This window comes from Labrus mixtus, chromosome 18, assembly GCF_963584025.1.
Source record: "Labrus mixtus chromosome 18, fLabMix1.1, whole genome shotgun sequence".
Classification (NCBI taxonomy): domain Eukaryota; kingdom Metazoa; phylum Chordata; class Actinopteri; order Labriformes; family Labridae; genus Labrus; species Labrus mixtus.
In genome coordinates this window covers 25,768,154-25,783,153 of record NC_083629.1, presented here as the reverse complement: position 1 = coordinate 25,783,153, position 15,000 = coordinate 25,768,154, and the positions used below count along the sequence as shown (strand labels likewise).

Below are 15,000 nucleotides of genomic sequence, written 5' to 3'. Positions count from 1 at the left end.
GGATGGACTCAGCCGACGATTGGTTGCCATGGTTACTTCTTCTTGTTTCTGCTTCTTGGTGGATTAACAAACCAACTGTGTGCATGTGTGTTGTGTCTCTTTGTGCAGATGGAGGAGGAGGCCGAGCGCAGACGACAGCCTCCTCTTAAACTCGAACCCGAGGAGGACGTGCACCAGGAGAAGTCCCACAAGGACCGGGATCGGGAGAAGCGGGGGTCGGCGAGGCCCGCTGAGCCGGTCCCCCGAGGCCCGCCGCAGCATTCCGACGACGACGACGTGGAAGGGGACGAGGACGACTACCGCGACGGAGAGGACTCTCAGGAGGCCAAACCACAACTCAAACCCATCATGCGACCAATCACCACGGCTCCCTCGGTGTCCTCCGCCAGTGGGAACGCCACGCCCAACACACCCGGCAACGAGTCTCCCTGCGGGATCATTATACCAGGCGAGAACACGCCCGAAGTCCAACCTCCAGAGGAACACCGGCCCAAGATCGGACTGAGTCTCAAACTGGGTGAGTGCAACAAACAAACACAGAGGACTCGATCTACTTTGTAATCTTTTCTGCTTTGTGCCCAGTGTTAATCACCTTTTTCTAATTTAGTCTCCTGATGAAAATGTCCTTTAGATTTAGTCAGATATTATTCATTTGTTATTGATTTAATTTAGTCAATTAGTTACTGACTAAAATTGCACATCAATTTAGTTGACGAAAATAGAAAATATTTTAGTCAACAAAATCAGAAGTGAGCTTTTATTTTGATGATCAGAAGCTCACTGCTGCATTCATGTGCTGCTCGGGTGGTCCAAGTTTCCGAGTTGGGAAGTCGTTCTTCCGACTTCAGTGTGTTCACATGATTTAACTTCGGAAAGTCTGAATGTTGTAACAACAGCACAAACAAGCGTTGATGCTACAAAGAAGATCAGTGAAATGTGACAGTTAAAAGTTATATTTGATAATAAAGTTAATGTGCAATACGTGAATGAATAAAAACCATGTTAACTGAATTGACAGAAAAATATTTTGCCCCCCATGTGATGATGATTCTGACATCAAGTGGGGAAGTGTGGCACCTTATTCTTTTTCGAGTTTCCGAGTTGTGGGTCTGACTTTTAGCAGGTGTTCATGTTCATTTTACAACTCGGAAACTCTTTTTCCCGATGTTTCCGACATCACATGAATGCAGCAGAACCTCCAGGAGGCGGGGCTTCACGGACCTGCAGGCTCCAGGCTGCACATTGTTTCACTCACCACACAGTCTGCTATGGTTTACAATGATTTTAGAACAGCTGAGGGGGTTTAACACTATCAGGTGATAATCCTCACTTGTCATGTAGTTTTGGTTTTAGATGATGAAGTAATATTATTTATCAAATCGTCAAATAGCGAGTTTCGTCTCGTCATCGTCATAGTTGACTAATTTAAAAAGACCTACGTCGACAAATGTTTTCATCATTTATTTTTTCTGTTCTCCAGGCGCCACCAACAGTCCCAGCCAGCTCAACGTGGGGAAGCGGAAGAAGCTGGCGACCGTGGAAAGCGTGTTCAACAAGTTCGATGACGAGGAGGCCGACGAGCAGCCGCGCAAAAGGAAGCTGGTTCCTCTGGATTACGGCGATGACGACAAGAGTCTGGGACTGGACGGGGCGGAGCTTCCAGCGGGGAAAGGCAACGTCAACACGGAGGAGAAACGAAAACACATAAAGAGCCTCATCGAGAAAATCCCCACGGCACGGCCCGAGCTCTTCTCCTACCCTCTGGACTGGACCATGGTGGACTCGGTATGTAAACATGTTATGTTGATTTAAACGTCTGAAAGCTAACGTGTGACCGGAGGATTCAATGATTAATCTGTGGTCATTCCCCTTCAGACTCTGATGGATCGCCGCATCAGACCGTGGATCAATAAAAAGATTATCGAGTACATCGGCGAGGAGGAGGCCACGCTGGTGGATTTTGTCTGCTCGAAGGTTTGTGATCTTTTCTGTCCAATCAGCTGCGTTCATTTCAAGTTTGACACATTTTTTATGAAATATAAAATAATCTTAATAAATCTGTCTGCAGTGATTTTCTTTTCTTGAAGTTTAAAATGTTGTCCCCCTCCTCCCCCCAGGTGATGGCACACAGCACTCCTCAGGGTATTCTCGATGACGTGGCGATGGTAAGTTGATGCTGCAACACAAAGTCTGTTTGAATCGATCTTTAAGAGGGAGAGATGATGAAGTCAGATGCAGAGAAGATGTAGCTTAAAGTCTTTATATGTGATTCTTCACACTTAAATGTAGAAATCAAGTATCTCCTCTGAAAATAACTCTGTGAGTCATGACTGTCTACAATGGGTGTAACACCCGAGTCCCACTGTCTGTGATGTTTTCAGAGTTTTCAGAGTCCTATCTTCACTTTGTTTACATCGCCCGGACGGCCGGCTGACTCCTCCCCTCGTGTATAAAAGTTGTTTAATTGAGGGACTAGAGAAAAGAAGAATAACATACTGTACTCACTGCTTAACTGTGTTTCTAGATCACGCTCATTTCAGGTAAATTTACATGCAGTGTGAAGATACGAGCAGAATAAAGATCGCTAGCATTAGCATGCTAACACAACAATGCAGAGCGAGTTGGGCAACATCTGCTGGATCAAACAAACACATATAAAGCCTTTAAGCGTATTTGTTTGAATTTTAAAATCCTCTTCTCCATGTTCCTCTAACTCGTAACATGTGTCTCAAGTCCGTCTACAAATCCCCCAATGATGAGAGAAGTCCATCCCCCCCCCCCCCCCCCCCTGCCTTTTATGTGTCTCTACAATTAGGAAGGTAGAAGGGAGACATTGTCCTTTGTTGTCGACAGCGTAGCCAGTATTCTGGTCTTGACCTCCTCTCACAGCCTGACGAGCTTCAGGCCAACAACAGTCTTATTATTATTATTCATTATAGAGGCTGTTTGCTGTAACGTGTGTGTGTGTGTTCAGGTTCTGGATGAAGAGGCGGAGGTCTTCATCGTTAAAATGTGGAGACTGTTGATTTACGAAACAGAAGCAAAGAAGATCGGGCTGGTGAAATAAAGACCTCGTGTCTCTCGGCTCGTCGTTCTGCTGCCTTCCTGTTTTTCTGCAGACTGTAAACGTGTGTCCAAACATCCCTCCAGTCCATCAGCACGGAGCGGCTGCCTTCTACGTGTGTGTGTGTGTGTGTGTGTGTGTGTGTGTGTGTGTGTGTGTGTGTGTGTGTGTGTGTGTGTGTGTGTGTGTGTGTGTGTGTGTGTGTGTGTGTGTGTGTGTGTGTGTGTGTGTGTGTGTGTGTGTGTGTGTGTGTGTGTGTGTGTGTGTGTGTGTGTGTGTGTGTGTGTGTGTGTGTGTGTGTGTGTGTGTGTGTGTGTGTGTGTGTGTGTGTGTGTGTGTGTGTGTGTGTGTGTGTGTGTGTGTGTGTGTGTGTGTGTGTGTGTGTGTGTGTGTGTGTGTGTGTGTGTGTGTGTCTGTGTCTGTGTCTGTGTGTGTGCGGAGGGGGAAAAGTCTGAACTGTGAACAGAACAGGTTTGCACAAACATACTGCATGATGAAACTTTGGTTGTATTTTTGTCCTTTGTTGAGGCAAATGTTGAATTTCATCCGTTTTTCCAAATCGTTGGACACATCCTGCTTTGATTTCCTGTCTTCATGTCGCGGCTCTGCTCCGTCGTGTGAACTAATAAATATGCTTTTTTTATAAAGAGAGTCTTTAATGTGTTGTTTATTAGTCTCATTCAACATCTAGTTCATATTTTAAGATCTTTCCGAAATCATGAAACATTCATGCATGGTATTTCAGCGAAGAAGAGATGATTCAATTTAAAGTTCATTAAGTGGATTATTAGTCATTTAAAGTCACATATTATAAAATCCTCTTCTCCATGTTCCTCTAACTCTAATATGTGTCTCTAATCCGTCTACAAACCCCCCAATGATGAGAAAAGTCCATCCTCTCCGTCTTCTGCCTGCTCCACTTTTCAGAAAATGTGTGCTCAAACAGGCCGTTTGGAGATTTCCCCTTCATGACATCACAAAGGGCAGTAGCCCCTCCCCCAGGTGGGTGACTCCTCCCACAGCTAGGTGTTTGTTCTGCCCTCTGAGTCTGCCTTCTCACCGTAAACAATAGGACATGGAGCGAGAAAGACCTATTACACCCAAGCCCTTCCAGAGAGGGGGCGTGGTCAGACACAGCTCATTTACATATTTAAAGGTACAGACACAGAAACAGCCTGTTCTGAGCAGGGCTGAAATAGAGGGGTTTATAGACATGATCAAATACAGGATCAGAGTGGATTTAGAACAAGAAACTTCACACACATGTTTTGAGGAGCTCTGACACTTATTTATCCTGGTTTAAAAATAGAATAATATGTGACCTTTAATCTTAAAGTTCTGACTTTTTTTCAGATATCTTAAAAAAACCAAATCAATACATTAAAAGATGTTCAGTGGACCTGATCCTCTTCAGTTCAGAGATATGAGTGTTGAAAAGATTTTTAAAAAGGCTTGTATTCTTGCCAATGGTCTTATTAATGACATTTTTAAAACAAGGCTAAAATAATATGTATTATCATTTTTGTTAAACAGTCTGTTTATCCTTTTTGTGCCAAGAGACCCCTCATTACTCTTCTGTATTTTAAACATTTTTTTATATAAATATATTCTGTTTTTATTTTATTTTTTTACTACTTGACTTTCCTTATTCATTTTATATTCATTAATTTTATATTCATATTGATTAATTTTATATTAATTTGTGTTTATTTCCTCCTCCGTGTCTCGCGGATACGTGGCAAACAGGTTGAGCTGCACTTTGACCCGGATGTAGTTTCTATCGGCATCACAAACAAGAGGATGTCCAGTTAGCAAGCCAGTTAGCGTTCTGCTAACAAAGTCTGGAAGTTGCACTATTATTGTCAGCAGGTGAATTCTGAATCAGGTGTGCGGGGTGTCGGACTTTCCTAAAGTCAACCTTTGACCTTTACGTTTCCGGATTATTCACTCGTGAAGTCGGAGAGCCGGAAATAACCGAAGCTAGCTCGTTAGCTTCGTTCGGCTAACGTTATCGAGGCCAGCTGCTGTAACGTGGATGTGTGAGAAGAAGAAGAAGGAGGCGTTCGTTGATTTAACATCCTCATTAAGTATCAGGACATGTTATCAACCCCGAGGAGGAATAACTAACGTGTTACAGAAGAGTTTAGCTTAGCAGCAGGTTAGCTTCAGAGGAGAGTCATGGACGACTTCAGCTCCATCAGTCTGCTCTCTGTGGCCATGTTGGTGGGATGTTATGTAGCCGGGACGATCCCCCTGGCTGTCAACTTCTCAGAGGTAAGGAGAGAACACAGTACAATACAGAACAGTACAAAACACAATATAACACAACATAATACAACACAATACAACACAATACAACATAATACAACATAACATAATACAACACAATACAACATAATACAACACAATACAACACAATACAACATAATACAACATAATACAATACAACACAATACAACACAATACAACATAATACAACATAATACAACACAATACAACATAATACAATACAACACAATACAACACAATACAACATAATACAACATAATACAACACAATACAACATAATACAATACAACACAATACAACATAATACAACACAATACAACATAATACAACACAATACAACATAATACAATACAACACAATACAACATAATACAACATAATACAACACAATACAACATAATACAATACAACACAATACAACACAATACAACACAACATAATACAACAAAACACAACATAACATAATACAACACAATACAACATAATACAACATAACATAATACAACACAATACAACATAATACAACACAATACAACATAATACAACACAACATAATACAACACAATACAACATAATACAACACAATACAACACAATACAACATAATACAACACAATACAACATAATACAACATAATACAACACAATACAACACAACATAATACAACACAATACAACATAATACAACACAATACAACACAATACAACATAATACAACACAATACAACATAATACAACATAATACAACACAATACAACATAATACAACATAATACAACACAACACAACATAATACAACATAATACAACACAATACAACATAATACAACACAATACAACATAATACAATATAATACAACATAATACAACACAACACAACACAACACAATACAACACAATACAACATAATACAATACAACATAATACAACACAATACAACACAATACAACATAATACAACATAATACAATATAATACAACATAATACAATACAACATAATACAATACAATACAACATAATACAACACAATACAACATAATACAATACAACATAATACAACACAATACAACACAATACAACATAATACAACATAATACAATATAATACAACATAATACAACATAATACAACATAATACAATACAACATAATACAACATAATACAACACAACACAACATAATACAACATAATACAATACAACATATTACAACACAATACAACACAATACAACATAATACAACATAATACAATATAATACAACATAATACAATACAACATAATACAACATAATACAATATAATACAACATAATACAATACAACATAATACAACATAATACAATACAACATAATACAACATAATACAACATAATACAACATAATACAATACAACATAATACAACACAATACAACACAATACAACATAATACAACATAATACAATATAATACAACATAATACAATACAACATAATACAATACAATACAACATAATACAACACAATACAACATAATACAATACAACATAATACAACACAATACAACACAATACAACATAATACAACATAATACAATATAATACAACATAATACAATACAACATAATACAATACAACATAATACAACACAATACAACACAACACAATACAACATAATACAACATAATACAATATAATACAACATAATACAACATAATACAACATAATACAATACAACATAATACAACATAATACAACACAACACAACATAATACAACATAATACAATACAACATATTACAACACAATACAACACAATACAACATAATACAACATAATACAATATAATACAACATAATACAATACAACATAATACAACATAATACAATATAATACAACATAATACAATACAACATAATACAACATAATACAATACAACATAATACAACATAATACAACACAATACAACATAATACAACACAATACAACACAATACAACACAATACAACATAATACAATACAACATAATACAACACAATACAACATAATACAATACAACATAATACAACACAATACAACATAATACAATACAACATAATACAACACAATACAACACAATACAACATAATACAACACAACATAATACAATACAATACAACATAATACAATACAACATAATACAACACAATACAACATAATACAATACAACATAATACAATACAACATAATACAACACAATACAACACAATACAACACAATACAACATAATACAACATAATACAATATAATACAACATAATACAATACAACATAATACAACACAATCCAACATAATACAACATAATACAACATAATACAACATAATACAACACAATACAACATAATACAACACAACACAACATAATACAACACAACACAATATAATACAACACAATACAATATAATACAATACAACATAATACAACACAACACAATACAATACAACACAATCCAACACAATACAATATAATACAATACAATATAATACAACACAACATAATACAACACAACACAATATAATACAACACAATACAATACAACACAATCCAACATAATACAACATAATACAACATAATACAACATAATACAACATAATACAACACAATACAACACAATCCAACATAATACAACACAATACAACATAATACAACATAATACAACACAATACAACATAATACAACACAATACAACATAATACAACACAATACAACACAACATAATACAACAAAACACAACATAACATAATACAACACAATACAACATAATACAACATAACATAATACAACACAATACAACATAATACAACACAATACAACATAATACAACACAACATAATACAACACAATACAACATAATACAACATAATACAACACAATACAACACAATCCAACATAATACAACACAATACAACATAATACAACATAATACAACACAATACAACATAATACAACACAATACAACATAATACAACACAATACAACACAACATAATACAACAAAACACAACATAACATAATACAACACAATACAACATAATACAACACAACATAATACAACACAATACAACATAATACAACATAATACAACACAATACAACACAACATAATACAACACAATACAACATAATACAACACAATACAACACAATACAACATAATACAACACAATACAACATAATACAACATAATACAACACAATACAACATAATACAACATAATACAACACAACACAACATAATACAACATAATACAACACAATACAACATAATACAACACAATACAACATAATACAACATAATACAATACAACACAACATAATACAACACAATACAACATAATACAATACAACATAATACAACACAATACAACACAATACAACATAATACAACATAATACAACACAACACAACACAATACAACACAATACAACATAATACAATACAACATAATACAACACAATACAACACAATACAACATAATACAACATAATACAATATAATACAACATAATACAATACAACATAATACAATACAATACAACATAATACAACACAATACAACATAATACAATACAACATAATACAACACAATACAACACAATACAACATAATACAACATAATACAATATAATACAACATAATACAACATAATACAACATAATACAACATAATACAACATAATACAACACAATACAATACAACATAATACAATACAATACAACATAATACAACACAATACAACATAATACAATACAACATAATACAACACAATACAACACAATACAACATAATACAACATAATACAATATAATACAACATAATACAACATAATACAACATAATACAACACAACACAACATAATACAACATAATACAATACAACATATTACAACACAATACAACACAATACAACATAATACAACATAATACAATATAATACAACATAATACAATACAACATAATACAACATAATACAATATAATACAACATAATACAATACAACATAATACAACATAATACAATACAACATAATACAACATAATACAACATAATACAACATAATACAATACAACATAATACAACACAATACAACACAATACAACATAATACAACATAATACAATATAATACAACATAATACAATACAACATAATACAATACAATACAACATAATACAACACAATACAACATAATACAATACAACATAATACAACACAATACAACACAATACAACATAATACAACATAATACAATATAATACAACATAATACAATACAACATAATACAATACAACATAATACAACACAATACAACACAACACAATACAACACAATCCAACATAATACAACATAATACAACATAATACAACACAATACAACATAATACAACATAATACAACATAATACAACACAACACAACATAATACAACATAATACAACACAATACAACATAATACAACACAATCCAACATAATACAACATAATACAACATAATACAACACAATACAACATAATACAACATAATACAACATAATACAACACAACACAACATAATACAACATAATACAACATAATACAACATAATACAATACAACATAATACAACATAATACAACACAATACAACATAATACAACACAATACAACACAATACAACATAATACAATACAACATAATACAACACAATACAACATAATACAATACAACATAATACAACACAATACAACATAATACAATACAACATAATACAACACAATACAACACAATACAACATAATACAACACAACATAATACAATACAACATAATACAACACAATACAACACAATACAACATAATACAACACAACATAATACAATACAATACAACATAATACAATACAACATAATACAACACAATACAACATAATACAATACAACATAATACAATACAACATAATACAACACAATACAACACAATACAACACAATACAACATAATACAACATAATACAATATAATACAACATAATACAATACAACATAATACAACACAATCCAACATAATACAACATAATACAACATAATACAACATAATACAACACAATACAACATAATACAACACAACACAATATAATACAACACAATACAATATAATACAATACAACATAATACAACACAACACAATACAATACAACACAATCCAACACAATACAATATAATACAATACAATATAATACAACACAACATAATACAACACAACACAATATAATACAACACAATACAATACAACACAATCCAACATAATACAACATAATACAACATAATACAACATAATACAACATAATACAACACAATACAACACAATCCAACATAATACAACACAATACAACATAATACAACATAATACAACACAATACAACACAATCCAACATAATACAACACAATACAACATAATACAACACAATACAACACAATACAACACAATACAACATAATACAACACAATACAACATAATACAACACAATACAACACAATCCAACATAATACAACATAATACAACATAATACAACACAATACAACACAATACAACACAATACAACACAATACAACATAATACAACATAATACAACACAATACAACATAATACAACACAATCCAACATAATCCAACATAATACAACATAATACAACATAATACAACACAATACAACACAATACAACATAATACAACACAATACAACATAATACAACATAATACAACATAATACAACACAATACAACATAATACAACATAATACAACATAATACAACATAATACAACACAAAATAATACAACAAAACACAACATAATACAACATAATACAACATAACATAATACAATACAACATAATACAACACAATACAACATAATACAACATAACATAATACAATCCAACATAATACAACATAATACAACACAATACAACATAATACAACACAATACAACATAATACAACACAATACAACACAATACAACACAATACAACATAATACAACACAATACAACACAATACAACACAATCCAACATAATACAACACAATACAACATAATACAACACAATACAACATAATACAACACAATACAACACAATACAACACAATACAACATAATACAACACAATACAACATAATACAACACAATACAACACAATACAACACAATACAACATAATACAACATAATACAACACAATACAACATAATACAACACAATACAACATAATACAACACAATACAACATAATACAATATAACATAATACAACACAACATAATACAATACAACATAATACAATACAACACAACATAATACAACATAATACAACATAATACAACACAATACAACATAATACAACACAATACAACACAATACAACATAATACAACACAATACAACACAATACAACACAATACAACATAATACAACATCATACAACATAATACAACATAATACAATACAACATAATACAACACAATACAACATAATACAACATAATACAACATAATACAACATAATACAACATCATACAACACAATACAACATAATACAACATAATACAACACAATACAACATAATACAACACAATACAACATAATACAACACAATACAACATAATACAACACAATACAACATAATACAACATAATACAACACAATACAACATAATACAATATAATACAACATAATACAACACAACATAATACAACATAATACAATACAACATAATACAACATAATACAACATAATACAACATAATACAACATAATACAACATAATACAACATAATACAACATCATACAACATAATACAACATAACACAATACAACATAATACAACACAATACAATACAATACAACATAATACAACATCATACAACATAATACAACATAATACAATACAACATAATACAACACAATACAACATAATACAATACAACATAATACAACACAACATAATACAACACAATACAACATAATACAACATAATACAACATAATACAACACAATACAACATAATACAACATAATACAACATAATACAACATAATACAACACAATACAACATAATACAACATAATACAACACAATACAACATAATACAACACAATACAACATAATACAACATAATACAACACAATACAACATAATACAATATAATACAACATAATACAACACAATACAACATAATACAACACAATACAACATCATACAACATAATACAACATAATACAACACAACATAATACAACATAATACAATACAACATAATACAACATAATACAACACAATACAACATAATACAACATAATACAACACAATACAACACAATACAACATAATACAACATCATACAACATAATACAACATAACACAATACAACATAATACAACACAATACAATACAATACAACATAATACAACATCATACAACATAATACAACATAATACAATACAACATAATACAACACAATACAACATAATACAATACAACATAATACAACACAACATAATACAACACAATACAACATAATACAACATAATACAACACAACATAATACAACATAATACAACATAATACAACACAATACAACATAATACAACACAATACAACATAATACAACACAACATAATACAACATAATACAACATAATACAACACAATACAACATAATACAACATAATACAACATAATACAATACAACATAATACAACATAATACAACACAATACAACATAATACAACATAATACAACATAATACAACATAATACAATACAACATAATACAACATAATACAATACAACATAATACAACATAATACAACACAATACAACACAATACAACATAATACAACATAATACAACATAATACAATACAACATAATACAACATAATACAACACAATACAACATAATACAACACAATACAACATAATACAACATAATACAACACAATACAACATAATACAACACAATACAACATAATACAATATAATACAACATAATACAACACAATACAACATAATACAACACAATACAACATCATACAACATAATACAACATAATACAACACAACACAATACAACATAATACAATACAACATAATACAACACAACATAATACAACACAATACAACATAATACAACATAATACAACACAACATAATACAACATAATACAACATAATACAACATAATACAACACAATACAACATAATACAACACAATACAACATAATACAACACAACATAATACAACATAATACAACATAATACAACACAATACAACATAATACAACATAATACAACACAATACAACATAATACAATACAACATAATACAACATAATACAACACAATACAACATAATACAACATAATACAACATAATACAACATAATACAACACAATACAACATAATACAACACAATACAACATAATACAACATAATACAACACAATACAACATAATACAACACAATACAACATAATACAACATAATACAACATAATACAACATAATACAACACAATACAACATAATACAACATAATACAACATAATACAACATAATACAACATAATACAATACAACATAATACAATACAACATAATACAACACAATACAACATAATATAGAATATAATGACTTTATTGATCCCAAACTGGGAAGTTGTGGTGTTACAGCAGCAGGTTGTTCAAACACACAATATGAGCAAAAAACACAATATAATATTAAATACAAAGTAAATAACAACTACAAATATCAAAACTAAGAATGAGAATATATACAACCAGGATTTAACTAAACATTACTAGTCTTAAATATGAAAGATTAAATGTAAATGTGTAAAAACAGAGTAGTAAATTGACAGTATTGACATAAGTTAAAGTGAAGGAGTGTAGACATATTATCAGCAGAAACTATTTAATATAACAGAGAGTAGACTGACAACACAAAGCAGGTTCATTACACTTTAGCATTGTTTCATCTTATTAAAGTGAAACTGATGTTATGTTTATGTGATGCTAAAGTTGTAGTCCTTGTTTGGCTTTAAGGAAATAACACACAGAATACAACACTTAAAAAAAGTGTATTATGTTTGCATTAATTGTAAAGTTTAATAAAAATCCTTAAAGGGTTGATTGGTGTAAACTTTTTATTTAATACCCTCCTCTACATGCGATGGGTTGTGTGGACTGTAGCTCTTAATTATGTCTAAAGTACATTTTTCTATTCCTGTTTATGTTGTTTTTTAAATGTGGACCCTGGAGGAATATCTGAGCTTTAGGGTTCAGCTAAAGGGATCCTAATAAATAAACAACTAAAGAGGAGTAACATGTCACTTAGTGTTTCAGTTTTTTAATTGAAAACTTTTAGGTCAGTTAATGTTTTTGTTCCTGGTGGTGACCTTTAACCTTTAACAGTTTTGTCAACATTTAAGGTTAATCTTTGCCAGTACCTTTGATTACATCACGAGCTCTGTGATGTAATCACCCTGATATCTTGTTAAGATTAAAAACAGTGAGATCACTTTGTCCTGAACATGTGTGTCTCTCTCTTTCTGCAGGAGAAGCTGAAGCTCATCACCGTGCTGGGAGCGGGGCTGCTATGTGGGACTGCGCTGGCTGTCATCATTCCTGAGGGGGTCCATGCACTTT

The 15,000-nt window shown here is 31.5% G+C and overlaps 2 protein-coding genes and 1 long non-coding RNA gene across 4 annotated transcripts in view; 2 read left to right on the top strand and 1 right to left on the bottom strand.

The window, feature by feature from the left end:
* rbm25a (RNA binding motif protein 25a) overlaps nucleotides 1–3,715 on the top strand; it is a 26,237-nt gene extending 22,522 nt beyond the window's left edge. For both annotated transcript variants that reach the window (XM_061063629.1, XM_061063626.1), the window contains exons 14-19: nucleotides 109–517; nucleotides 1,481–1,785; nucleotides 1,876–1,974; nucleotides 2,118–2,165; nucleotides 2,975–3,235; nucleotides 3,506–3,715. In XM_061063629.1, coding sequence (XP_060919612.1) covers nucleotides 109–517; nucleotides 1,481–1,785; nucleotides 1,876–1,974; nucleotides 2,118–2,165; nucleotides 2,975–3,067 — 954 coding nt within the window. In that variant the 3' untranslated portion in view covers nucleotides 3,068–3,235; nucleotides 3,506–3,715. The remainder of the gene's footprint in view (nucleotides 1–108; nucleotides 518–1,480; nucleotides 1,786–1,875; nucleotides 1,975–2,117; nucleotides 2,166–2,974; nucleotides 3,236–3,505) is intronic.
* The window catches only part of LOC132993697 (uncharacterized), a 105,126-nt gene that overhangs the window by 52,334 nt on the left and 37,792 nt on the right, over nucleotides 1–15,000 (bottom strand). The gene's annotated exons all lie outside the window — the stretch shown is intronic.
* slc39a9 (solute carrier family 39 member 9) overlaps nucleotides 4,828–15,000 on the top strand; it is an 18,506-nt gene continuing 8,333 nt past the window's right edge. Inside the window, exons 1-2 of the mRNA XM_061063655.1 lie at nucleotides 4,828–5,338; nucleotides 14,910–15,000. The exon at nucleotides 14,910–15,000 is cut by the window's right edge and continues 18 nt beyond it. Of these exons, the coding sequence (XP_060919638.1) occupies nucleotides 5,243–5,338; nucleotides 14,910–15,000 (187 nt within the window). The 5' untranslated portion in view covers nucleotides 4,828–5,242. The remainder of the gene's footprint in view (nucleotides 5,339–14,909) is intronic.